This window comes from Salmo salar, chromosome 06 (genome assembly GCF_965601325.2).
Source record: "Salmo salar chromosome 06, fSalSal1, whole genome shotgun sequence".
NCBI lineage: Eukaryota > Metazoa > Chordata > Actinopteri > Salmoniformes > Salmonidae > Salmo > Salmo salar.
Genome location: NC_138296.1, coordinates 49,660,740 through 49,687,970, shown reverse-complemented (window position 1 = coordinate 49,687,970; position 27,231 = coordinate 49,660,740). Strand labels below are relative to the sequence as shown.

Here is a 27,231-nt window from a genome sequence, read left to right as displayed (position 1 = left end):
TGTCGAACTGCTTTGCTTTATCTTGGCCAGGTCACAGTTACAAATGAGAACTTGTTCTCAACTAGCCTACCTGGTTAAATAAAGGTGAAATAAAAACATTTAAAAATAGGTCCTTAAGGGAAGCATGTTTCTCATCAGGGGCTGCATACATGTACAACATTTCATGCATGTAGCTCAAACGGGACCAGACATATGTTTGTTCAAAGTTTTCAGTTGATAACTATATTGCCCCCTTGGGCCAATCAGTGTAGTTATGTACATTTCGGATCTCCATCTCCATGAAAAAATGCATCATTCACCAGTGGTGTCTGCGATATCGACTGTGACGAATGTACGGAGACAGATCCATAGTCCCCCCCCCCCTCCCATTTCCTCATGGGGACAACAACTGGCTCAGGCAAGTTATCTTGTCGAATTACATCTTGCCTGCGTTGTGTGTTTGCTGGATGCTGCTCTGCCAGGAAAGAGAAAGAGATGCCTCAGGGCATAGTACTATCACCATGTCTCGTTCTGCTGAGGCAGACGAATGAGCGTTTCCGAGTAAAAAATATATCCCTATGTCTGCCCTACATCCCAGAGTTCCTGTTTTATACAGAATACAAGGTATCCGTTGGTTCATTTGTGAATGACAAAGCTAGTTCCCCCCAGTTAAAGCACTGCACAGAGAGAGACACAGGCACAGATAGCAGACAGGAGAGTGTACTGTAGATTAAGCAGTGTTGTAGCCTGAGCTATAACAGACTCTCCCACCTGTGAGATCAAAATAGCCCTGCAAGAAACAGCTGCTAGGATGAATTACATTTTTTTCACAAAGGTTAGTGGGGAAGACAGTTGGGCACAGAGCGAATTAAACTGTAAGTGTAACTGCTACCTCTGTATCAGAGCACTCACTGTCTTAGAACTAAACCATTAAAGGTGGGGAGAGGTTAATGTTTTGCACATACTGTACTGCGGATTGTTAGCCTGCCCCACTAGAACTAGAGAGAAACTGCATGGATGTGTTTTAGTTTTTTCTCGAACCCACTTTTACTAATCATTACTGTATGTCCATGTACAGTTTCAAGGTGCTGGAATCTCCACTTGCAGATTTCAAATGTATCAGTAAAATCTCAGCTCTACAGTGAGATACTCTCTGTGATACTCTCTTGTGTACCAATGGCACAAATGTTTTCTGTAATCACAGATCTTAGTCATCATCAGGAGTCATTATACAGACAGTCATTCTTCTCTTCGTCATTCATATAAATATCAAACTAAAATAATAGTTGATCTAAACCAGCTCTGCACCCTATAGGTTAAGCAGAAGGAGAGGCAGGGGAGTCAGGAGGAATGAGATGAGGGCCCAGCCATCTCTACTGTTCACTGGGCTGGCGATGCAGCCTGCTCCCTCTGTTGGCTCTGCATGGCATACTGCTCCTCCATTCTCCCTGTCCTGTTTTATTGGCTCAGAGAGCTTTCACTGGCCTCCTTTAAGAGGGCAGGAGGAAATTGGTGACAGATTTGGCCGGCGGGAAGGCTGGCCTCTAAGAGTGGGAGGCGGCTGGGCACCGCCATCAAAAAGCATGTGTGTGTGTGTGTGTGTGTGTGTGTGTGTGTGTGTGTGTGTGTGAGAAGCCTCCGCCTACCGTCCCCCTCCGCGGACCAGCTTTACTTGACAAAACATATGTGCCTTGTTCTTATCTATCATGTTTCAGGGAGGTCAGACACACAACACAAGGCTCAAGCCTCCGATGTTTCAATAAACATTAACTATTGGACAAATACACAAACAACCTGTCCTTACACACTGGCACATACACAATACACATGCATGTCCTGCTAATGTGTGTAGATGGGTGAGTGGGTGATTGGGTGGATAGATGGATAGATAGATACAAACCTGTGTGCTCCATCGTATGCTAGGACTATCCGGTCTGTCCCTATTGCCTAATTAAAGAGATAGATGCCAGGGAGGACATCCACAGAAGCACTTTGGATCCCTCACTGACATCTGTTTCCCTCAGACCCAACAAGAATATGAATATTCCTAAGAAACTGTAGCCAGTAGGAGAGTTAGGATCAGCGTTACCATGAGTGAGACCCTATGTAAAGTGATCCTTATGAACCTGATAGTTGTTTTTACTATGGGTTGGTATGGTGGGATGAGTGTTGTCCTGTTGAGTTACAGCTTGCCTTCAATGTGTTTGTTTGGAGGCTTCTTTGAATGCTGGTACTGCTCAGCCAGGAAAGAGAAAGACATGACCGCAGTGCTGAGTACTATCACCACGTGAGAGACCATGTCCAGAGACCACCTTTGCTTGCTTTCCACCATTGACCACTTGCGTCCAATGACTACTTAAGCCATGAACTTTCTCTTGACCTTCCATCTCATGAATGACGTGGTTGTTTTCTAAATTGATTGTATTTTTTGTGTTGTTTTAAAGCACTTGGAGATGTTTTATGTAATGAATAGCACTATAAAAGTTGTTTTGTTTGTGAATGACAAAGCTAGTTCCACCAAGTTAACCTCTTGGGGCTAGGTGGGACGCTAGCGTGCCACCCGTGGTGCACTCCATCAACAGCAGGTGCATTTCAAGAGCGGCAAATTTGAATCCAAATAAATGTCAAAATTCAAATTTTTCAAAAATACAACTATTTTACACCATTTGAAAGATAAACATCTCCTTAATCTAACCACGTTTTACGATTTCAAAAAGGTTTTACGGCGAAAGCATACATTTAGAGTATGTTAGGACAGTACATTTACAAGAGTTGTGTGTAATGTTTTGTCAAGTCAAAGACAGGGTCACCAAAACCATAAAACCAGCTAAAATGATGCACTAACCTTTTACAATCTCCATCAGATGACACTCCTAGGACATTATGTTAGACAATGCATGCATTTTTAGTTCTATCAAGTTCATATTTATATCCAAAAACAGCGTTTTACTATGGCATTGATGTTGAGGAAATCGTTTCCCTCCAATAACCGGCAGTCAAGTCAGCGTCACAAATTAAATAATTAAAATTAGAAAACATTGGTAAAATATTATATTGTCATTTAAAGAATTATAGATTTACATCTCTTGAACGCAATCAACTTGCCAGATTTAAAAATAACCTTACTGGGAAATCACACTTTGCAATAATCTGAGCACTGCGCCCAGAAAAATACGCGTTGCGATACAGACTAGACGTCATGTTGGGGAGATCTAAAATCGAAAATACTATGTAAATAATCCATTACCTTTGATTCTCTTCATCAGATGTCACTTCCAGGTATCACAGGTCCATAACGAATGTAGTTTTGTTCAAAAAAGCTCATCATTTATGTCCAAAAATCTCCGTCTTGTTAGCACATGATCTAAGCCAGCCGGACTTCTCGTCATGAACGAGGGGAAAAAATATATTTACGTTCGTTCAAACATGTCAAACGTTGTATAGCATAAATCATTAGGGCCTTTTTTAACCAGAACATGAATAATATTCAAGGTGGACGAATGCATACTCTTTTATAACGTATTGGAACGAGGGTACCCAACATGAACTCGCGCGCCAGGTGTCTAATGGGACATCATCGTTCCATGGCTCTTGTTCGGTCAGATCTCCCTCCAGAAGACTCAAAACACTTTGTAAAGGCTGGTGACATCTAGTGGAAGCAATAGGAAGTGCCAAAATATTCCTCAGCCCCTGTGTTTTTCAATGGGATAGGTTTAAAGTCAATACAACACATCAGGTATCCACTTCCTGTCAGAAAATGTCTCAGGGTTTTGCCTGCCAAATGAGTTCTGTTATACTCACAGACACCATTCAAACAGTTTTAGAAACTTTAGAGTGTTTTCTATCCATATATAATAAGTATATGCATATTCTAGTTACTGGGTAGGATTAGTAACCAGATTAAATCGGGTACATTTTTTTTATCCAGACGTGCAAATGCTGCCCCCTAGACCCAACAGGTTAAAGCACAGCACAGCGAGAGAGACAGAGACAAAGGCAGAGATAGCAGACAAGAGAGAGTAGATTAAGAGTTTCTAGGAGAGTCTTGGCCTGAGGTAAAACACACTCCCCCATTTGCGAGATCAAGATAGCCCTGCTAGAAAAAGTTGGTAGGATGTATTGCATTTTTTTTGGCATGAGTTGGTGGGATTAGTGTGTTTGTGCATGTGTGTGCATGCTTGCGTATGTGTACAGCATGTTCTAAAAGTTTTCAGACCCCTTTACTTTTTCCACATTTTGTTACATCTTATTCTAAAATGGATTAAATGTTTTTTTCCCCCTCATCAATCTACACACAATAACCCATAATGACAAAGCAAAAACAGGGTATTCAGACCCTTTACTCAGTACTTTGTTGAAGCGCCTTTGGCAGCGATTACAGCCTCAAGTCTTCTTACGTATGACGATACAAGCTTGGCCCACCTGTATTTAGGGGAATTTCTCCCATTCTTCTCTGTAGATCCTCTCAAGCTCTGTCAGGTTGGATGGGGAGCGTCGCTGCACAGCCATTTTTAGGTCTTTCCAGAGATGTTTGATCGGGTTCAAGTCCGGGCTCTGGCTGGGCCACTCAAGGACATTCAGAGACTTGTCCCAAAGCCATTCCTGCATTGTCTTGGCTGTGTGCTTAGGGTCGTTGTCCTATTGGAAGGTGAACCTTCACCCAAGTCTGAGGTCCTGAGCACTCTGGAGCAGGATTTCATCAAGGATCTCTCTGTACTTTGCTCCGTTCATCTTTCCCTCGATCCTGACTAGTCTCCCGGTCCCTGCTGCTAAAAAACATCCCCACAGCATGATGCTGCCACCACCATGCTTCACCGAAGGGACGGTGCCAGGTTTCCTCCTTAGCATTCAAGCCAAAGGGTTCAATCTTGGTTTCATCTTGGACCAGAGAATCTTGTTTTCCATGGTCTGAGTCCTTTAGGTGCCTTTTGGCAAACTCCAAGTGGGCGGTCATGTGCCTTTTACTGAGGAGTGGTTTCCGTCTGGCCACTCTACCATAAAGGCCTGATTGGTGGAGTGCTGCAGAGATGGTTGTCCTTCTGGAAGGTTCTCACATCTCCACAGAGGAACTCTGGAGCTCTGTCAGAGTGACCATTTGGTTCTTAGTCACCTCCCTGACCAAGTCCCTTCTCCCCCGATTGCTCAGTTTGGCCTGGCGGCCAGCTCTAGGAAGAGTCTTGGTGGTTCCAAACTTCTTCCATTTAACAATGATGGAGGCGACTGTGTTCTTGGGGACCTTTAATGCTGCAGAAATGTTTTGGTACCCTTCCCCAGATCTGCGCCTCGACACAATCCTGTCTCAGAGCTCTACGGATAATTATTTCGACCTCATGGCTTGGTTTTTACTCTGACATGCACTGTTGTCACGTATACTCCCTCTCCGGCCTCTAGGTCATCCCGCACACCTGTCACCATCGTCTCGCGCACCTGCGCCTCATGACACTCACTTGGACTCATTACCTCCTTGATTATCTTCCCTATATCTGTCACTCCCCTTGGTTCTTTCCTCAGATGTTATTGACAGTGTTTTGATGTCGGTGCGTTGTTTGTGTTTCGTGTTCATTGTTTGTTTTATTTATTAAAACACTCACTCCCTGAATTTGCTTCCCGACTCTCAGAGCTCTCATTACAGAATAACACCTCACCTAAGGGAAGCATCAGGGAGTGTTTTTTTAAATTATTTTTTATGTCAGGGTAATGACGTCGGGTCCGGGAACTGCTACAGGCTCTCATGCCTCAACCAGATCGCCAGGCTCCCCAGCCTCAGCCGGCTCGTCGGGCTTTCATGCCTTAGCCGGATCGCCAGGCTCCCCTGCTTCCACTGGCTCGTCAGGTTTTCATGCCTCAGCCGGATCGCCAGGCCCCCCTGCCTCAACCAATCTGTCAGGTTCCTGCGCCCCAGCTGACTCGACAGGTTCCCGTGCCTCAGCTGGTGTGACAGGTTCTCGCACATCAGCAGGGGTGACCGGTCCGCTCCTGATCCCCGGGTTTGTCCCCTTTGTCGGCATCCTGCAGCTGGAGCCCCGCGTCAAGGAGGGGGTACTGTCACCTATACTCCCTCTCCGGTTTCTAGGTCATCAGGCTGCTGATTGTCCCACACACCTGTCACCATCGTCTCGCGCAACTGCGCCTCATGACACTCACCTGGACTCCATCACCTCCTTGATTATCTTCCCTATATCTGTCACTCCCCTTGGTTCTTTCCTCAGGTGTTATTGACTCTGTTTTCATGTCGGTGCATTGTTTGTGTTTCGTGTTCATTGTTTATTTTATTTACTAAAACACTCACTCCCTGAACTTGTTTCCTGGCTCTCAGCGCACTCGTTACAACTGTCGAACCTTATATAGACAGGTGTGTGCCTTTCCAAATCATGTCGAATCAGTTGAATTTACTACAGGTGGAATCCAATCATTTTGTAGAAACATCTCAAGGATGATAAATGGTAACAGAATGCACCTGAGCTCAATTTCGAGTCTCATAGCAAAGAGTAAATAAGGTATTTCAGTTTTTTATTTTTAATAAATTTGCCCCAAATTCTAAAAACCTGTTTTCACTTTGTCATTATGGGGTATTGTGTGTAGATTGATGACGGAAAACATTTATTTAATCTAAGCCTGTAACGTAACTGTCCAGCGGTGATAAGGAGCGGACCAAGATGCAGCGTTTTCGTTCCACATATTTATTATAACCGTGAAACGTGATGCAATACAAAAATACTTAAACTAACCAGAAAACAACAAACCGTGACGCAGAGAGGTAAAAAAACACACTACTCAAAATATAATCACCCACAAACAACATGCAGAAACACCCCTACTAAATATGACCTCCAATTAGAGGCAACGAGGACCAGCTGCCGCCAATTGAAGGTCAACCCCCCCCCAAAAAACTAGAAATAGACAAACTAGAACTACAACATAGAAATAGAAAGCATAGAACAAACACAAAAACACCCCCTGTCACGCCCTGACCACTCTACCATAGAAAATAACAACTTATATATGTCAGGACGTGACAGTAACAGAATGTGGTAAAAGGTGTGACATCATTTTTTTCCATCTGACTCATCAAGGCATACGTTTGTAATCTGCCGGTGGTAATCTATTAAAATCACAGATTAGATTGGGGATTACAGAGGAGATAATCCCATCAGGATGATCCGGATGGATGAAGATTCACATTTGTCTCTGGGGTGGGGGGGGGGGTTGGTTTTGGTTTGTTTGTCTGTTAGTAGATCTTAGAGGGGAGAAAAGCGGAAACAACGGGAAGAGGAACATGTTAAAAGAGACAAAACTAGAAGGTGCGCTCTGTGATGAAGTAATGAGAACAGGTACAGAACAACATGTCCAGAAAGAAGACAGGGAGGAACTGTAGAGAAGGAGGACATAGACAGTTGAGAGACAGTTGCCCCAGAAGTGTTAACTGTACGGGAATGTGGTTGAATCTGAAACTCACATAGGTAACCACAATTTGTACCACAATAAAGCTTCAAAATCAAAAGACTAGTCTGTTATCAAGAACACACTACAGGCAGGGCAGCGGTCTGCTACCCACCATGGTTTTTAATTGACTTGTCATTTGCTGCTCCCACCTCGTACAGAGCAGCAACTGCTGTGGAAGACTTGGATTACAATACTCAAGTATATTCACTTTCACACTTAATTTCACATCCATTGAAGGAACACAAAAGTATTTTGTTAAATTGGGGTGTGCTAAGTAGAACATTTAAATACTGTAAAGTAAAGATGTGATTTAAAGTACCAATGACATATAATTTCCCTGTTTGATGTCAATGAAAATGACTAAATGACCAGTATGTGATATTTGATATCGCTCATTGCACATTGATATTAATGACAACAGTGATCATCTTGTCCCTTATAAAATGCCATCTGGTTGGGTTACATGGGTCTTTTTAACAGTTGGGAACTCATATAATCCAGTGTCAACTCAAACCTCTGCACTTTGACTCTGTCTATCTATTCAATACCAGACTGTTCTAATAGTACATAATACATACAGACATATTAAACCATTTTTATAGATGAAATTCAATTATGTTACTTTTATAGATCCGTTGCAAAGTCTGCTGTACATGATGACCTCATGAGCAAAGGCTGTAATGCATGAACTATTGACATATGTAAAGACCACATAATCAAATATAATTTTATTTGTCACATGCAGGTGTACAACAGGTGTAGACTTTACCGTGAAAAGCTTACATACGAGCCCTTTCCCAATGCAGATATTAAAAGTGAGAAACATTTCCTAAATAACAAAAAGGAAATATTAACACAATAAAATAATTATAACAAGTCTATATACAAGGAGTACAGGTACCGAGTCAGGGGTACGTGCAGGGGTACGAGGTGGTTCAGGTATTTTTTTATATGTACATGTAGGTAGGGGTAAAAGTGACTAGGCAATCGGGATAGATAATAAACAGAGTAGCAGCTGTGTGTGTGTGTGTGTGTGTGTGTGTGTGTGTGTGTGTGTGTGTGTGTGTGTGTGTGTGTGTGTGTGTGTGTGTGTGTGTGTGTGTGTGTGTGTGTGTGTGTGTGTGTGTGTTGGAATGTCAGTGTAGTATGTGTGAGTGTGTGGGTAGAGTCCAGTGAGTGTGCAGAGCCAGTGCATAAAAAAGGGGCTCAATGCAGATAGTCTGGATAGCCATTTGATTAACTGTTCAGTAGTCTTATGGCTTGGGGGTAAAGCTGTTCAGGAGCCTTTTGGTCCCAGACTTGGCGCTCCGGTACCACTTCCCGTGCGGTAGCAGAGAGAACAATTTATGACTTGGGAAGCTGGAGTCTTAGAACATTTTTAGGGCCTTCCTCTGACACGGCCTTGTAAAGAGGACCCCGGATGGCAAGGAGCTCGGCCCCATGATGTACTGGGCTGTACGCACCACCCTCTGTAGCACCTTATAGTCAAATGCCAAGCAATTGCCATAATACGATTTATAGATGATACGTTTTGTACTGCTTTTAACTGTAGGCAATAGCAATACGAAAGTGCACGATATCTCTCATGAAGTTATTAGCTATCTTTTAACTTTGACAATGATGTACACTGCCAAGTATAGAATTGCGTGTCCATACTATTGTTTGCATATAACTGTAGTTTTTTGTGTATTATCTGGCTTTTTTTCTCCTTTCTGCAGAAAAAGAGCAAGCTGCACTACCACATAGCGGTGATCATAAACTACATGGGACATTGTATCTCTCTGGCAGCCCTGCTGGTGGCCTTCATCCTCTTTATGAGGCTGAGGTGAGTGACACTGTCCTCCTTCTATCATTCCTCCATCATGTCAACACATCATATAACAGAAAAACATAACACGAAACCCGCCTGTTACGTTCCTTCACCATGTCAACACATCCTATGTTCTGGTGTCACACCCACACAACCCCATAGCCTTGGTTACGGCTAAGTGTTTCATACTCAATCCAATACAACATGAAACAGTACAGTACAAAACCGAGAAGAAAATACCATAAATCCATAGTTCATAATACTCTATAATAATCCTGCCAAGATTCATGTAATTTTATGGCTCAGCTGACAGGATCCACTTTCTTATGCTCGATACTTGTCACTCACCGGGGGGAATATGTCATTATGTATACCACCAGCCCGGCCCTCAACCCTGCAGACAGTGCATGCTCTGTGATGACCCATCAATGTCTAAATTGAATGAGGTGGTGTATATAATGCAGCGGTGATTTGACCTAAGTGTAATGCAGCCCTGTTTGGTTCTGTCCTGTATGTGTTCAGCATATTAGTGAAGTGTGATCTGTTGGAGTGGGGTGTATTATTTAAATACATTCACACACACAGGCACGCACAAATGAACACACACACAGAAACACACACACTGACACCGACAAATCCACTCTGAGACTCAAACCCATGTTCACAAAAACCAGAATCTTGTTTTGTGAGAGGAGAGTGATTGTGTTTCATTCTGGACTCCCATGGCTCACCCGCTGGGCAAAAACTGGTTGAGTCAACGTTGTCTCCACATAATTTCAAAAACCAAAAATGTGATGACGTTGAATCAACGTGGGGGGGGGGGGGGGGAATAATCAACGTAAGGGAATTTTGTATTTTTTTCAGCAATCTTTTAACCTCAATCCAATGACATTGTGATTTTTACAGATTATTTCAAATTGAATTCACGTTAGTTGACAACTCAACCAAATGTAAACCAAAACTCGACGCTGAAATTACATCTGTTTGAGAAGGTGTTGACCAGTGAAGGCGTTGTGTGGTGGTGAAAGCTGTAATACGTGACAAACAGCATGTCACTAACAACCCAACATGTCAGTCAGCCAAAAACCACCCGTCTGTGTTTTCTCAAAGGCCACACCAACACAGATTATCTGGACTCTGAGATTAAACATATAGTGTAAGAGATTGTTTAGAACAGATTATCGCGGATTAATCTGCTCCGATTTAATTTCAGCAAGATACTGTCTCACTGCTTCAATATCTCCAATCAGGAAGTCTCATTTGAGTTGAGACAACAGAAGAGTATTTTTAGGCTCAATCTGGTTTAAATAGTTACATCTTCAACATCAGTGTCCTGTTTATTAACCTCTTAACCTCTCAGCTAATATAGCCAGTGCTGTGTCATGAAGATATTGCGATTGGTCGTACTGTATGTATGTATGTATGTATGTATGTATGTATGTATGTATGTATGTATGTATGTATGTATGTATGTATGTATGTATGTATGTATGTATGTATGTATGTATGTATGTATGTAGAAAATAGAGGAGAGGAAAGGCTAAAGTCGTAAAGTAGCAGACAGGCCAGCCAGCGCTGGTCTACTGTTTACTTCCTTAACCGAAATGAAACAGCTAGCAGGAACAGATGTCTGGGATGAACACACACACACCCTGAGACTTCATTACTCCCTCTCCACACATGGGCTGAACTCGCTGAAATCAGGGCCTGTTTTATCTTTTCATTTTATCAGGCTGTGACAAAGCTGTCTTTTTTAATGTTTCGTACACAAAAAAATACATTTTTGGCTCTAAAGCCCCCCTTAGCTACTTCATGGGTATAGACCTCTCACAGGAGAATTGTAGCTGTGTGAGTCATACATTGTAAGTACTGTAACGACAGAAGAAAAGTCCCTGAAAGGAGTACTTTCTCATTCACATGCCTCGCTTTGATAGATTATAGGCCTTCAATGTCTTTTGGCGTAAAATCGAAAGACAAAAGGGCCGAGGGACAGAGTTACTTTTTATATATCATTTTATATCCTCTCTAATCTGCTCTTCAGGACTGATTACAAAATCGATAATACAATTTGAAGGATTATCAGATTACGGAGATTAATCAAAATATCTTCACTGCCTGAGTACATTGTACAGTTAAAAGACAATGCACATCATTGTCACTCATGAGTGTATAAACTCCTCTTTGATCATGTAAACCTTTGCTGTACAGTTTAAGTGCCTTCAATGCATTAAGATTGTTTGGGTAGCTCAGCCAAGGAAACCACATTTAAGAGGTTTTGTGTCTGTACATAAGCTTCGGTAACACTTTGTTTGGACAGTCCTAAACCTCCTATTCAAACCCAGTGAAGACCCCAGGCCTGGTTTAGTGTGCGGACAAGTTTAGATTGAATGACTTGAGGTTATTTCCAGACAGGGAACACAACGGTAAGAAAAGGGTAAACACGTTGCTATGCCTACTTGTTCAAGCCTCATTGAGTTAAGGCACCCAACGCACTGTGAACAGTATTACTGAGTTGTAGACAAAGCATCCATGGAAGAACCCTTCTGCTTCACCTCTCATTTTATTCACACTTGGTGACATTTGATATGATACTGCCGAGCACTGAAACATACGGACTCGTGTAAAAGAGGTAAAGGTGCTTTCGTATGGGACGAGGGCTTAGGGAACTTCAGCTGACATTTATCTAATTATATTGAATTGGGCAGACCTAAATTACTTTCGAGTTACACACATGGATATTTCTTGTGCACAAGTTTTGTAATTGCCACCACTTGGAGACTTTGTAAACTTCATGATTTGTCAATTATTTTAACACTAAAGTGATTACGTAAAAGAAAAAAAAAAATCAGGGAAACAGCTCATTTAGATTATCAGTGACTTTCCACTGATCCCTGAACTAGGAGGACCTGGTGGTTTCTATTCCCATCCATGCTGACGTAGCAGCAGGATGAAGAGACAGGGGATGAGGAGGATAGGAGGCTACAGACCTCTGAAACACATGGTCTCAGTGTGAAGTGATGGCCCCTGGCCAGCTTCCTTCAGCTCTCCAGTGAACTGAGAAACGCACCGACAGCGAACAGATCCAGGATCCCAGCACTGCACTGGCAGGGTGTTACCAACGCAGTGATATGCCATTTGTACTGTGAAACACACCAGGGGGGATCTGCGTCAGTGGAAAAGGACAAGCAGAGCAGCACTGCTGTCATCCACTAATGGAAAACCCCGTTGTGAAAACGACAGAGGCGTTATTCACGTAGCTAGCCAGTATCTTTGCCTGATCTATCCCCCCTCATTTCAGTAAAAGGAGCAGGTGTTTATACAACCTGGTCTCAGAGCATTTCGGATGATTTTGTATGTAAATCTGAGACTATCTATTTAGTATGATATGCTACGTTTCGTATAGTATGTATTCATTTGTCCATCACACATTTCGTATGATATGTTATGAATTACAATTCATATTATATGTTATGAATTAGCTAAATGTAGGATATGTAAAACATTCTAGCTAGGTGGCTAATGTTAGTTAGCTCACTAACATTGCTAGGCTAGGGGTTAGGGTTAAGTTAAGGAGTTAGGTTAAATAGTTCAACTAGGGTTAGGGGAAGGGTTAGCTAACATGCTAAGTAGTTGCAAAGTAGCTAAAAAGTAGTACAACATTTTTAATTAGCTAAAATGCAAAAGTTATCCGTGATAATATTGAAACTCGCAACCTTTGAGTAGCTAGACGTTCCCGCTATATGCCTACCTATCCACCCCGACCAACCACCTTCCTTTCGTTTTTGCCTTAAGTAAACCAAACAGTCTTATGTAACCAAACAGAATCATACGAAATGCTCTGAGAGCAGGTTGGTTTACAGCGAAATGCCCATGACGCTGTCCTAGTTCATTCACAGTGGGGAAGGGATTTGACGAAGGATAGTAACCATCCTTGTGTCCTTAAACATTTCCCTCGGGCTGTGTAAAATTACTCTCGAGTTCCCAATGCTTTGGCTTTAAAATGGCATCCAAATCAAAGGATCAGTAGTAACTGCAAATGAAGGGAATGGACTTAAACAGTCTCTGCTGTGAAAGTGACTCATTTCAAGCATGAAACAGGAAATGCTGCTGCTTTCAAGAATGTGCATAGTGAAGATACAGGACTCCCTGGTAGAGGGAAATTAACAAAGAGATAGGCCAGTAAGATGAAAGGAACTGTGGTGATGTGGGAAGGGGTTTGCGGTCAACCCTACTGTACCACTAGGCCTTTGAGATCACATGTAGTAAGGATCTACTCAGCACAGAGCCCAGGGCTGTACAGCAACTCAAACCCCCTGAAATATGTGATACTATTCATATAATAAAGTGTAAGACATAAGCCACTGTTCCCCCTTGGAACAAACGTGGTGGAACTTTGGATCCCAAAGCAGCTGCTCGCCCACTTTCAGAGCGAGCATCCTAGTGTGACGTGTGACAGCTGGAGTGGTCCCTGGCAGTGATTATCACAGCTCACCTGGCGCTGGCTGGCATCAACGCATCAGACAAAAAGTTGTCTAGCCTAGTGGCAGTCAATGTTTCAGCATGGCCTGATTTGTTATTAACTTTGCTTTTGTTCACTCCATTAGAGCCAGTTTGCAGAGGTCCAGTTCCAACACGTTGTTAAAGACCTTTGTTGCCAAGGTGCGAACATGAACATCCACATTGAATCAAGCTGCAAATCATTGACATAAATACAGCTCCCTGTTGAAAGGGACAAAGTCTGCTACCAAAAAGGAAAAGCAAATAGCTGTAGAGATACTGTACCACAACACTTCTACCCAACTTAGAGATGTCCTCATTATAAACCAAGGCACTTTTGTGGTTACTTAAAGGGGACGATTAAAGGCACGTTTTAACAGCGATGTGGCATGTTTTTTTTCCGGAGGGGGTCCCTGATCCCGCTTTCTTTTTTACAAGAGCTCAGAGATGTGTGAAAAGAGCCTTCAGCCGCCCACTGCTTATTAGTGATTCAAAGGGCTTCCTGGGGTAGCCATGGTGCTATGTTCTGTCTTCATTTGGTTTGATGGATCTTAGCCACGTGTCTGTCTTATTTCCCTTTGCTTCACTAAGGACTTTTAAAATTAATTCTACACTGACCATAGTACTAATAACATGGTATAGGACTTCAAACTGTAGCACCTTCCAAAAGCATAATGAATGATGCGTACAAACTACGTCAAGAGCAAAGCTGATGGGTAGAGAAGGGGAGAGGCTGAGGAGATTGAATCCTTACAACTCCATAAAGAGACTTATTGATGATTAGGGTGATGGGAGTAATTTATGACAACCTTCAAGGCATTCTGGAACAACATGGGACCATTGATTATGCTACTTTGCTTCAATACCCGGGTACTCTCTAACCTTGAGGGCAAGGTAGTTTTGGGCATCGAGTCATTATGGAGAGACCATTTAGAGACCCGGTGACCCACCTAAGGCAAGTCATTATCTCGATGGGTAACCTGCACTCTCTCTCACACACACACACACACACACACACACACCACACACACACACACACACACACACACACACACACACACACACACACACACACACACACACACACACACACACACAATTCCCATTCCCCACGCACACTCCAGCGTTACCTCCTCCTGAAAAGGTCAAGTCCTATAGCCTGCTGTTGAGTAAGCAGATACACTAACCAATCACACAGATTGCTGACTTGACTCTAGTGCAAACAAGTGATGATTGTTCGTCAACGTATTTGACGTTGGGGGATTAAATAATACTTATTAATGGCTCAACAGACCCCGTTTCTGCTATCTGGGTTAATGGTGTATAATGTAATACACATTAATAGAAATTTACTGAAAGAACCAGTCAATACTCGTTTATACCGATTCAGGATCACTTTATCAGGTAATGCACAATGGCAGAAGTGTGGGCTTTCATAAGGGACATAATTATTCTCTTCTTTACCAAGACTGGAACTTGCTGTAATCCTAAATAAAAAAGCCAAGGAAGGGACAACTGCCTATATCTCTCTGCTGAGTACTGAACTCACATGTTCATCATCTCATTCTGCTGGAAGTTAGTGATTCAGAGAATTTCTGACCTTTAATTATTTGATTTCTGCCATATAACACACAAGGGAGTACCTGTAGTTGTCCCACTTAATCACTTAAGTAAAAATACTTTAAAGTACTACTTAGGTAGTTTTGGGTATCTGTACTTCACTATTTATATTTTTGACTACTTTTACTTTTACTTCACTACATTCCTAAAAAAGAGTATGTAATTTTTACTCCATACGTTTTCCCTGACACCCAAAAGTACTCGTTACATTTTGAATACTTAGCAGGACAGGAAAATGTATGAATTTATCAAGAGAACATCCCTGGTCATCCCTACTGCCTCTGATCTGGCAGACTAACTTAGACATCATTTACAAACGAAGCATGAATGTTAAGTGTTGGAGTGTGCCTCTGGCTGTCCATCATTTTTTTTAATTAAAATGATGCCGTCTGGTTTGCTTAATATAAAGAATGTGAAATAATTTATACTTTTACTTTTGATACTTAAGTATATTTAAAACCAAATACTTTTAGACTTTTACTCAAGTAGTATTTTACTGGGTGACTTTCACTTTTACTTGAGCCATTTTCTATTAAGGTATCTTTACTTTTACTCAAGTATGACGATTGGGTACTTTTTCCATCTGCAAAGTTACATACAGTATATACACATGCACACACAAACCTGGGTTCCCTATCATTTACTACTGTCACAACAAACAGGAAACGATTAGGTGATTCCAGTGCACCCAGATATCCAGTTTAACTATTTCAAAATAAGAACTTGACAATGTATTATTCAAGTAGCTATGATGTATAATGCGTTGGTGCTTGTGCCTAGTATTAGAATAGTAGACGATACAGAATAGAATGAAAGATAATAGAACATAGAACATGTCAAAAATAGAACACAGTGTAGAACAGAACATCTCCGATGAGCTCTAGGTGGGAATACTTATGTAGCACTTAGCCATTGCATGTTGTGGATGGACTATGGTTGCTGAAATGCATAATATCCTTTTCTGGTAAACTGCTTTAGTTATATACATGGTATTTAGCTCAGCTGCAGTTCTACCAGAACAGCATGTTCTGGTAGAACTGATCTGGGTTTGAATGGTCTTGGTTTTACCACACTTGTGGCCATGCCCTCATATTTACCCAGCCCAGTGTGGCTTTAAACACTGCACTGCACCACACTCCAGTTCTTTTCCACAGTCCCCTTTAACTTATTGTGAAATAATCTGTTATTCTGCAGGTCCCTGCTGCTCAGCTATGCTTGGTGGTTAGAGCCTGGAGGCTGGAGTTGGAAGTAAGAATGAGAAGTGTGTCCGATTTTGACAATGTGACAATGGTTGTGTTGCCAGAGATTTGAACTTCGACTGTGCCCAGAGAAGAGAACTCAAGTGTGTGTGTGCAACTTTGTCTCAGGGCAATTTGTTTTATTCTGTGACACTCCATTTAGTAATATATGTTATGTTACGATAAATTACATTATGAATGGAATAGCAGTTGTACAATATCATATGAATTAGAGGACCTATAGCAGGGTTCCCCAACTGTTAGCAGGGTTCCCCAAGTTTTCGGACCAAAAAAAAGTATGTTAGAATTTGCATTGTTGGACATAAGACTGTAAAAACACCAGCAAGTGATTTTAATTTGGAAAATTCTGTTCCCAAGTATTCCCATGCATAATAGAGAGAGAGACACATGAATGTATTGCTTGGGCCAAGAAACACGAGCAATGGACATTAGACCAGTGGAAAATTCTCCTTTGGTCTGGAGTCCAAATTGGAGATTTTTGGTTCCAACCGCCGTGTCTTTGTGAGACGCGGTGTGAGGTGAACGGATAATCTCCGCATATGTATTTCCCACTTTAAAGCATGGAGGAGGAGGTGTTATGGTGTGGGGGTGCTTTGCTGTTGACACTGTCTGTGATTTATTCAATGTATGCATGGTTTGAAATTAGAATTTTTTAGTCAAATATTATATCTGTTTGGGCTTCTTGCGGTCAATTTGCAGTTGTTGGTTAAGTGTGCCTTGAATAAATCACAGACAGTGTCAACAGCAAAGCACCCCCACACCATAACACCTCCTCCTCCATGCTTTAAAGTGGGAAATACATATGCGGAGATTATCCGTTCACCTCACACCGCGTCTCACAAAGACACGGCGGTTGGAACCAAAAATCTCCAATTTGGACTCCAGACCAAAGGAGAAATGTCCACCGGTCTAATGTCCATTGCTCGTGTTTCTTGGCCCAAGCAAGTCTCTTTGTCGGTAGTGTATATAGTACCATACGTCTTACCTGGTCATACAATAGCATATTAATTGGATGATGTAAGTTATCATAGGTCTTGGAGAACATATAGTATTATACATCTTTCTCTAAAACCCGGTTGCTTGTTGGTGGTTAGGTGAACTAACTACAAAGGTTAGGTTAAGTTAATTTACATTAAAGGTTAGGGAAACTAAAGCGACAAAGAATAGGTGAATTTACATAGCAGGTTAGTTGAATTGGGTTAATTTTAGAATAAGGATTAGTGGAAGGGTTAGCTAAAATACTAGTTTTCCCTGACACGACTCGACACTCAACGTTTGGATTGTTAGACAGATGGGCATTACACTTACCCATCCTCTCTGACCAACCTCCCTACCTTTGTTTCTGTCTGAAGTAGCTAGACCATTAGTAGGTATGATATGTCTTGCAGGTGCTCAGAAATATGTAAAATATGTCTCACATGGCTCTGAGGCCAGGCTGGTGTGTGTGTGTGTGCATGTCAATTCCACATTCTGAACCTCACCATGTAGCCTGGGACCCCATACAGAAAAGCTTGTTTCTCCCCATCACCACTTCATTTAGATAAGGGCTGCAGCACTGCTGCTGGTGTGGGTGTGTCTGATAATTTAGCATTTAGAGTTTCTCTTGTCATTCATGGAGCTAGGCAACATCTTGACTGCGGTGGCATATTGAACAAGCATTTCGCTACACCCGCCATAACATCTGGTAAATATGTGTATGTGACCAATACAATTTGATTTGATTTGTTCTCAATAGAGATAGATAGAGGGGGTTCCAAATGGCCCCCTATTCCCTATAGAGTGCTCTACTTTTTACCAGAGCCCTAGTCAGGTGACTGTTTTCGTTCCAGTTCATTTCTACCATTGTAAAACTCTTATAAAAGTTTGACAGAAAGAGGTTTGTTAGGTTATGGGAGTGTTTTATTCTCTTGAAGGCAAAAAGGGGACTTACTGAAATTGTAATATCCCATTTAGCAGACGCTTATCCAGTCGTGCATGCGTACAGTTGGTGTATGGGTGGCCCCAGTGGCATTGAACCCTCAACCCTTGGTGTTGCAAGTGCCATGCTCTACTGACTGAATCACACAGAATCACTGTGTGAACTGAAGTATCATATCTTGTTCTCCCTCATATATTTGTATACCCTGTAAATTGGTAGTGTGCTTACAGTCAGTACTCCCCAATAAATAAACAGTGCACTGGGCAGTCTGGCACATTCAAGAAACACTGTAAATAGGTTTAGGCCACTGAGAAAATAATCGCAAATTGAGTTTCTGCGTTTAATGTTCTTTTCATAATGTGGCTTCACTTTGTCCTCCCTCACTCCCTAACTCTCCCTTCTCCCACTTTCTCATAATATTTATCTCTGTCACTTTTCTAATGACAAAAGTTTAAATTGCCTGTGAAATGACATGAAGTGCCTTATTATTAATCAAATTAAAATGAAAAGAATAATGATAAAGTTCATTTTCAGGCCAGTCTTTTGCTCTCACACAGCACCACACAGCACAGAGCTCCATCCAAGCCCAGTATTGCATTCCTCTTCAGGGCCATTCTGTTTCCCTTTTTACCTACATTGATATGCAGTGGCAAATAAATCAAAGAATCACTTTGATGCCTCTTATATCCTAATTTGTTCCTCTGAAGCCTGCACTTTAAAATAAATAAATTTGCACGCTCTAACGCAATCCCTCAGAGACACTTCTCTATGGAGAGCTGTGACGACCAGGGGCTCTGCGTACAGTGTGCATGTGTGTATGTGTGTGTGCCTTTCAAAGTGTGTTTTATATAAGATAATCATTTTGAAAGTATGTGTGTGTCTCTGTCCATACCTAGATACTCTGTAAACAAGAGACTGTCTACATATACTCGCCAAAAAGACACATTCTGAAACCTCAACCTCCTCAATGTTTTGATTTCAGATTAAAAGTAACATTTCCTGTATGACACACACCAGATATTTTGGGTTTTGTGAGTGTCTGTACTTAAAATATTAGTCCTCTAGAATTCTTTTAAGTCTCTTTAATTTAATAGGATTTGATGGGTCAGCCCCCGGACTTCTCAAATGTCTACTTAATTGGAAACATAACACACTTGTATAACTCGGCATACCTACCAGCTAGAGTTAACCATATTCCAAAATATTTTCCCCTGAAGAAGATCATCGCAAACCATCGCAGTCCAGGGCCCATGGTCAAAAGTAGTGCACAACAAAGGGAATAGAGTGCCATTTGGGATCCTTGTTTTGTCTCTGAGATCTCCATGAAAGTGCATCTGTAAATAGAATTGAGGTAGATTTCTAGAGCTTCAGATCCTTTCTTTGGCTCTCAAATGAATACACGTAAGACACGTAAGGTTATGTCTGAAGGGAACTGAGCCAGCAACCCTTGACTTAGACAACCCCTGTCCAGCGATACCTTGTCAGGGATAATTGGAGGAGAAGTAGGAAGATAAGGAAACATGGGTCCACTCTCCGCTGCCTCCCGTAATTTAGTCCAGCCTGACGAAGAGAAAGGAAGAGAGAGAGAGAGAGAGAGAGAGGGGAGGGGAGAGAGAGAAAAATAGAATGAGGGGGATGACAGAAAGAGAGTGAAGAAGAGAGGAGTAAAAATGAGGAGTAAATTACAGTGGTCATTTTGAAAGAGGGAGAAGGACTGAGGTGAGGGTGAATGAAGGACAGGGTTAAAATGAAAGATGACGCACAGTGGGGGGAGAGACGAAAGAGAGAGTCAAAGGTATTAGTGAAATTTCTTGTGAGAGAAAAATAAAGAGAAGGAAAGGTAGAGGACAATGTCGACATTGGCTGTACCCCAAAACAGTCTCTGGTGGATTAGTCATAAATAATTTAGGAATTCAGATGTTTTTTTCAAAGCTTAAAGGGCTTTGTTTTTGGCAGAACCTGTAGGTGTAGCTATGTCAGCCATGTGTGCATGTATGCGTGCTTACGTGTGCGCATGTGCCTCCTTGCGTGTGTGTGCGTGCTTGTGTGTGTGTGTGTGTGTCTCTTGTACAACCACAAAGCACTTACTGTAACATGGTAAAAACAGGTCATCTAGCACAGTGTGCATTCTGTCACATTTATTACATTGGTTGGAAAGGTTTTTGAATAAACACATGATGTAATGAGCCATTAAAAATGTTGTATAACGTGGGAGGAATGCTGTCAATACATGCTTTCAGAAAGTATTCACACCCCATTACTTTCTTTTCACATTTTGTTGTGTTACAGCCTGAATTTAAAATGGACAAAATGTATATTTTTTTTGTCACTGGCCTACACACAATACCCATAATGTCAAAGTGGAACTAAATTAATTAAAAACGAAAAGCTGAAATGTCTTGAGTATTATGTATTCAACCACTTTCTTATGGCAAGACTAAATACGTTCAGAAGTAAACATAATAAGTAACATGGACTGACTCTGTGTGCAATAATAGTGTTTAACATAATTTTTTGAACGACTACCTCATCTCTATACACCACACATACAATTATCTGTAAGGTCCCTCAGTCGGGCAGTGAATTTCAAACACAGATTCAACCACAAAGACCAGGGAGTTTTTCCCAATGCCTCACAAAGAAGGGCCCCTATCGGTAGATTAGTAAATATAAAAAATAAAACATAGAATATTCCTTTGAGCATGGTGAAGTTATTAAAGGAAATCTCCTCCCAAAAACGATATTTTAGGGCGCTGAGCTTGCGTGTTGGAGTGAACGGTTGTGTGTGAGGCTCCTGCAACTTTTTTTGCAAAACAATGAAACTTAACCTACTTTACAGCACTTTTTACAACAAACGTCTCTTTCTAATACAATATTGTAATTTCTATGTGAACATGCCGAGTAATTGGCGTCCAAAGGACAATAAATCCTCATCGGAGGCCTCCTCCCCACCAAACAATGAGACAGACATGGCAGAAGGCACAAGTAACAACGTGACACTTTCAGAACTTACCCGGGCTCTGCGAGAACTACGTGTTGCTATAGCTGAGGATTTTAAGGCTACTTTTGCTGAACTGGACACCAAAATTGAGAGCACCATTCAAACGGTTGCTTCACAGGGCCAGAGTATTGTGGACCTTGAGAAGGCTTCTGAATTCAATGCTGGTAGGATCGACAAGTTAGAGAAGCTATGCACATCCTTGCAGGATAGTGTGCAGAGGCTTTCTGTGAAAGTGGTCGACCTAGAGGGCCGATCCAGACGTCATAACCTTCGTGTTGTTGATCTGGCAGAGGGGGTGGAGGCTGGCTCTCGCCACACTAACTTCTTCACCAAGCTATTGAGGGATGCAATGGGATCGGATGTTTTGGCTTCGGATCCCCAGCTGGACCGTGCACATCGTGCACTTGTCCTAGTGCCTGGACCGGGCCAACGTCCTCGCCCAGTAATCATCTGTTGTCACAGTTTCAAGACCAAGGATCTTATCCTGCGCGAGGCTCGAATGAGGGGTAACCTGTTAAATAAAGGACATCCCTTCCATGTCTATGATGATTATGCGCCCGATGTGGCAAAGCATCGCGCCGGCTACGGAGATGTCATGACCAAACTCTACAAACTCCATCTTCGCCCAGCCTTGTGCTTCCCTGCAAGAATTACCCCGCCTTCCAGTGAGAAGATTTGTCTCTCCTCGGTTTTGGACGCAGAGAAGTTTATCTGGGAATATACACCAATCCCCTGTACGGGTTAGAGCACCTTGTCATTGTGTGTTAGTGTCTGCTCATGGACTCGAATCCATACTATGCCATAACGGGTGAAACCTTATTAAACTGTCTCAGCGAGGGCTGCCGACTGAAGGTTTATTGTCACTACCAAACATGTAAGATGCTGAGCCGACCAATGGAGGGCGGTCAGAGCTCTCATTTAACGTTAATTTCACTGTCATTCCGGCTGGACGACTGACATGTCATTGGAGTTTAGAGCGATGCCTGTTTGAGTGGCCTTCCAGGTTTGATCATTGACACTTTCGGATGGATATACCTATATTCCCCCATTTTTGTTTTGTTTTGTTATTTATTTTTCAATTCTTACATTATTCTTATTACCATACCATTTATTTATTGCCTGCAGGGGACTTGGGGGGATGGTTGGGGCGGGGCAGACGAAGACACCTGGTTCTGTCAGAGCCTTGGGCCGCTCTCCCGATTCCATTCCCACCAGCCTTCTGTGGTGCTTGTGTCTATGTTTAGGTGTGCGTACATATAATTATTATTTGTACTTTATTATTATTATTATTTTTATTTTTTTTGCTCTTAGCATTTTATTATTATTATGTATGTGTATAGTTAAATTAATGTAGATTATTATTTTGGGGTATATATACATATATATATATATATATATATATATATATATATATATATATATATATATATATATATACACTGCTCAAAAAATAAAGGGAACACTTAAACAACACAATGTAACTCCAAGTCAATCACACTTCTGTGAAATCAAACTGTCCACTTAGGAAGCAACACTGATTGACAATACATTTCACATGCTGTTGTGCAAATGGAATAGACAACAGGTGGAAATTATAGGCAATTAGCAAGACACCCCCAATAAAGGACTGGTTCTGCAGGTGGTGACAACAGACCACTTCTCAGTTCCTATGCTTCCTGGCTGATGTTTTGGTCACTTTTGAATGCTGGCGGTGCTTTCACTCTAGTGGTAGCATGAGACGGAGTCTACAACCCACACAAGTGGCTCAGGTAGTGCAGCTCATCCAGGATGGCACATCAATGCGAGCTGTGGCAAGAAGGTTTGCTGTGTCTGTCAGCGTAGTGTCCAGAGCATGGAGGCGCTACCAGGAGACAGGCCAGTACATCAGGAGACGTGGAGGAGGCCGTAGGAGGGCAACAACCCAGCAGCAGGACAGCTACCTCCGCCTTTGTGCAAGGAGGAGCAGGAGGAGCACTGCCAGAGCCCTGCAAAATGACCTCCAGCAGGCCACAAAGTGCATGTGTCTGCTCAAACGGTCAGAAACAGACTCCATGAGGGTGGTATGAGGGCCCGACGTCCACAGGTGGGGGTTATGCTTACAGCCCAACACCGTGCAGGACGTTTGGCATTTGCCAGAGAACACCAAGATTGGCAAATTCGCCACTGGCACCCTGTGCTCTTCACAGATGAAAGCAGGTTCACACTGAGCACATGTGACAGACGTGACAGAGTATGGAGACGCCGTGGAGAACGTTCTGCTGCCTGCAACATCCTCCAGCATGACCGGTTTGGCGGTGGGTCAGTCATGGTGTGGGGGGCATTTCTTTGGGGGGCCGCACAGCCCTCCATGTGCTCGCCAGAGGTAGCCTGACTGTCATTAGGTACCGAGATGAGATCCTCAGACCCCTTGTGAGACCATATGCTGGTGCGGTTGGCCCTGGGTTCCTCCTAATGCAAGACAATGCTAGACCTCATGTGGCTGGAGTGTGTCAGCAGTTCCTGCAAGAGGAAGGCATTGATGCTATGGACTGGCCCGCCCGTTCCCCAGACCTGAATCCAATTGAGCACATCTGGGACATCATGTCTCGCTCCATCCACCAACGCCACGTTGCACCACAGACTGTCCAGGAGTTGGCGGACGCTTTAGTCCAGGTCTGGGAGGAGATCCCTCAGGAGACCATCCGCCACCTCATCAGGAGCATGCCCAGGCGTTGTAGGGAGATCATACAGGCACGTGGAGGCCACACACACTACTGAGCCTCATTTTGACTTGTTTTAAGGACATTACATCAAAGTTGGATCAGCCTGTAGTGTTTCCACTTTAATTTTGAGTGTGACTCCAAATCCAGACCTCTATGGATTGATAAATTGGATTTCCATTGATTATTTTTGTGTGATTTTGTTGTCAGCACATTCAACTATGTAAAGAAAAAAGTATTTAATAAGATTATTTCATTCATTCAGATCTAGGATGTGTTATTTTAGTGTTCCCTTTATTTTTTTGAGCAGTGTATATATATTTTGAATTTTTTTTTGACTGGGGGTACGTTTAGTTTGGCAAAATCCTTTTTCCGATCTCCTAACCCACAATATGTAAATGTACTGCAGTCTATGTCGTTTGCTGATGGTTTATGTTTAGACCGGCATTGCTTAGCAATATAATCTTGCGATGCTATATATTGCTTATCTCAGGGATTAACCCAAGACGACACTTAAGTGCGCAATATGTTTAAGTTGCAACTTATTCTGTTTAGGTTTATTAGATGCTAACTGAACACTTTATTCGCGGGAGCCTCCTCAGTTCATATGTTAGTAAAAGTTCTAGGATAGTGAGAGGTGAACGTATAGTTGGGATTTTATTTTTGTTTTACCTCTTGTTCGAGGTCGCCCCATTCATTTTTGGCATCGGCCAGACAATGTGTTTATTATTTTTATTATTTTTTCTCTCCTATTTGTGTATGCCTGTTAAAGGTGGGTTGAGGTGGGGGGGGGGGAATGTTCAGGAAAGTAGGGTGACAGGGTGGAGAGTAATGGTGCTTGCCCAGGGGGGAGGGGTCGGTTGGATACTGCTCGGGTGTAGGTGCTACATATGCTGATCATGATGGTTTGGTGAGCTTTCATACCTTTTTATTGAGTTACATGTTATGCAGGCCGCCATAGCAACTACAAACGAGAGGAGGGCGCGGCTTACATTCACTTCCTGGAATGTGAAAGGTTTAAACAAACCAATTAAGAGAGGCAAGGTCCTAGCCCACTTGAAAGCACTCTCATCTGATATTATATTTTTGCAAGAAACCCATCTGAAAAACAATTCTCATAGCAGACTTAAATGTGGTAGGTGGGGCAAGTGTATAACTCTAACTTCTCCGCCAAAACGAGAGGGACAGCGATTCTGGTACGGAAAGGAATTCCCTTTCTACATAAAACTACTATTGTGGATAAAGAGGGTCGTTATGTGATCATAATAGGATAGATCCACCCTACTTCTGTAACACTACTAAATATCTATGGGCCAAACATTGATAAACCCTCTTTTTTCCAAAGAGTCCTTGCCCTGATTCCAGATATCGCCCATACTAATTTGGTCATTGGAGGGGACCTTAACTGCGTGCTAGACAAATATTTGGATAGATCCTCTACCCGGCGTACCCCTACCTCCTATTCAAGCGAATTCTTGAATGCCTACATAAAAAATGTGAACTTATTTGATATATGGAGGATCTCTAACTCTACGGGTAGGGAATACTCCTTTTACTCTCATGTTCACAATGTTTATACTCAAATTGACTACTTTTTGGTTGATGCGAAATTACTCCCCTATACCTGTAATGTGAGGTATCATGACATTATAATCTCTGACCACAGTCCACTCACCTTCTCCCTGAGATTGGGTGACATTGTACCAAATGAGAGGGTCTGGAGGTTGAATCCTCAGCTCCTCACAGAACCAACATACTGTGAACATCTTAAAGACCAAATTACAGAGACAAATTACAGAGACTTCCCCAGCATTATTGTGTGAAACACTGAAGGCTTATTTGAGAGGCTGTATCATCTCCTTTCAGGCTGCCAGGAGTAGGCAAAACAGATAAAATTTGGTAGAATTGGAGGGACAAATTCACTTACTGGATTGGGAGAATGCTAGCCATCCATCTATGGAGAAACATAAAAAAATACCTCTTTAAAATTTGAATATAATCAGATTCTCTCAGCTAAAATTGCTAAATCTTTTCTCTATGCCAAACAAAAATATTTTGAGTTTGGTGACAAACCACACAAATTACTCGCCAGACAACTTCAAAAAAATGTGAGTGACTGAATGATTCACAAAGTTATATCTGCATCTGGGGAATTACTCTCTTCCCCCAAAGACATCAATGACAGATTCCGTCAGTTTTCCGAGACTCTATATACATCTAAAGCAGATCCTAACCCCTTAATTATGCAAACCTTTTTGGAGGACTGTAATCTCTCTGCCCTGAACCAGGACGATTCCATCTTCCTGAATAAGAATATATCTCTTGGAGAAATTCGAGAAACAATTGAATCTCTAAAGAGTGGCAAGACCCCGGGCCCAGATGGATACCCTGGTGAATTCTATAAAACATTCAGCAACATGCTCTCCCCCTACCTGCACAAAATGTTGGTTCAGGCCAATGAGGATGGAGCTCTCCCACCTACTTTGGATGAGGCGTTCATTACAGTTATACATAAGAAGGGTAAAGATCCGGAAGCAGTAGGGTCAAATAAGACCAATATCTCTCCTTAATACAGACCAAAAGATTTGAGCAAAAACTCTGGCTAACAGGCTTAGCACTTTAATGGGCATATTGGTCCGTACGGACCAGACAAGCTTTATCCCTAACATAAACTCATTCTTCAATCTCAGGCGCCTCTTCAACATTATGTATTCTCAGAGGTTACCTAACGTGGACCTTGCCATTATATCTCTTGACGTCGAAAAGGCCTTTGACCAAGTTGAGTGGTCCTATCTATTCAAGGTCCTACAGAAATGTTATATTGGAGCTTTTATATAGGAACCCCTGTGCGAGAATACTCACTAACCAATCATTGTCGCCCCGATTAAACCTTTATAGAGGGACAAGGCAGGGTTGTGTGCTGTCGCCTATGCTCTTTGCTCTAATTATTGAACCTCTCGCTCAGGCGATCAGATCTCATGTAGCAATACATGGCTATAATACTA

General features: G+C 42.2%; 1 protein-coding gene across 1 annotated transcript in view; it reads left to right on the top strand.

Moving 5' to 3' along the window:
- LOC106607456 (corticotropin-releasing factor receptor 1) overlaps positions 1 to 27,231 on the top strand; it is a 175,046-nt gene that overhangs the window by 119,265 nt on the left and 28,550 nt on the right. The window contains exon 6 of the mRNA XM_014204418.3: positions 9,141 to 9,247. Within this exon, the coding sequence (XP_014059893.1) occupies positions 9,141 to 9,247 (107 nt within the window). The remainder of the gene's footprint in view (positions 1 to 9,140; positions 9,248 to 27,231) is intronic.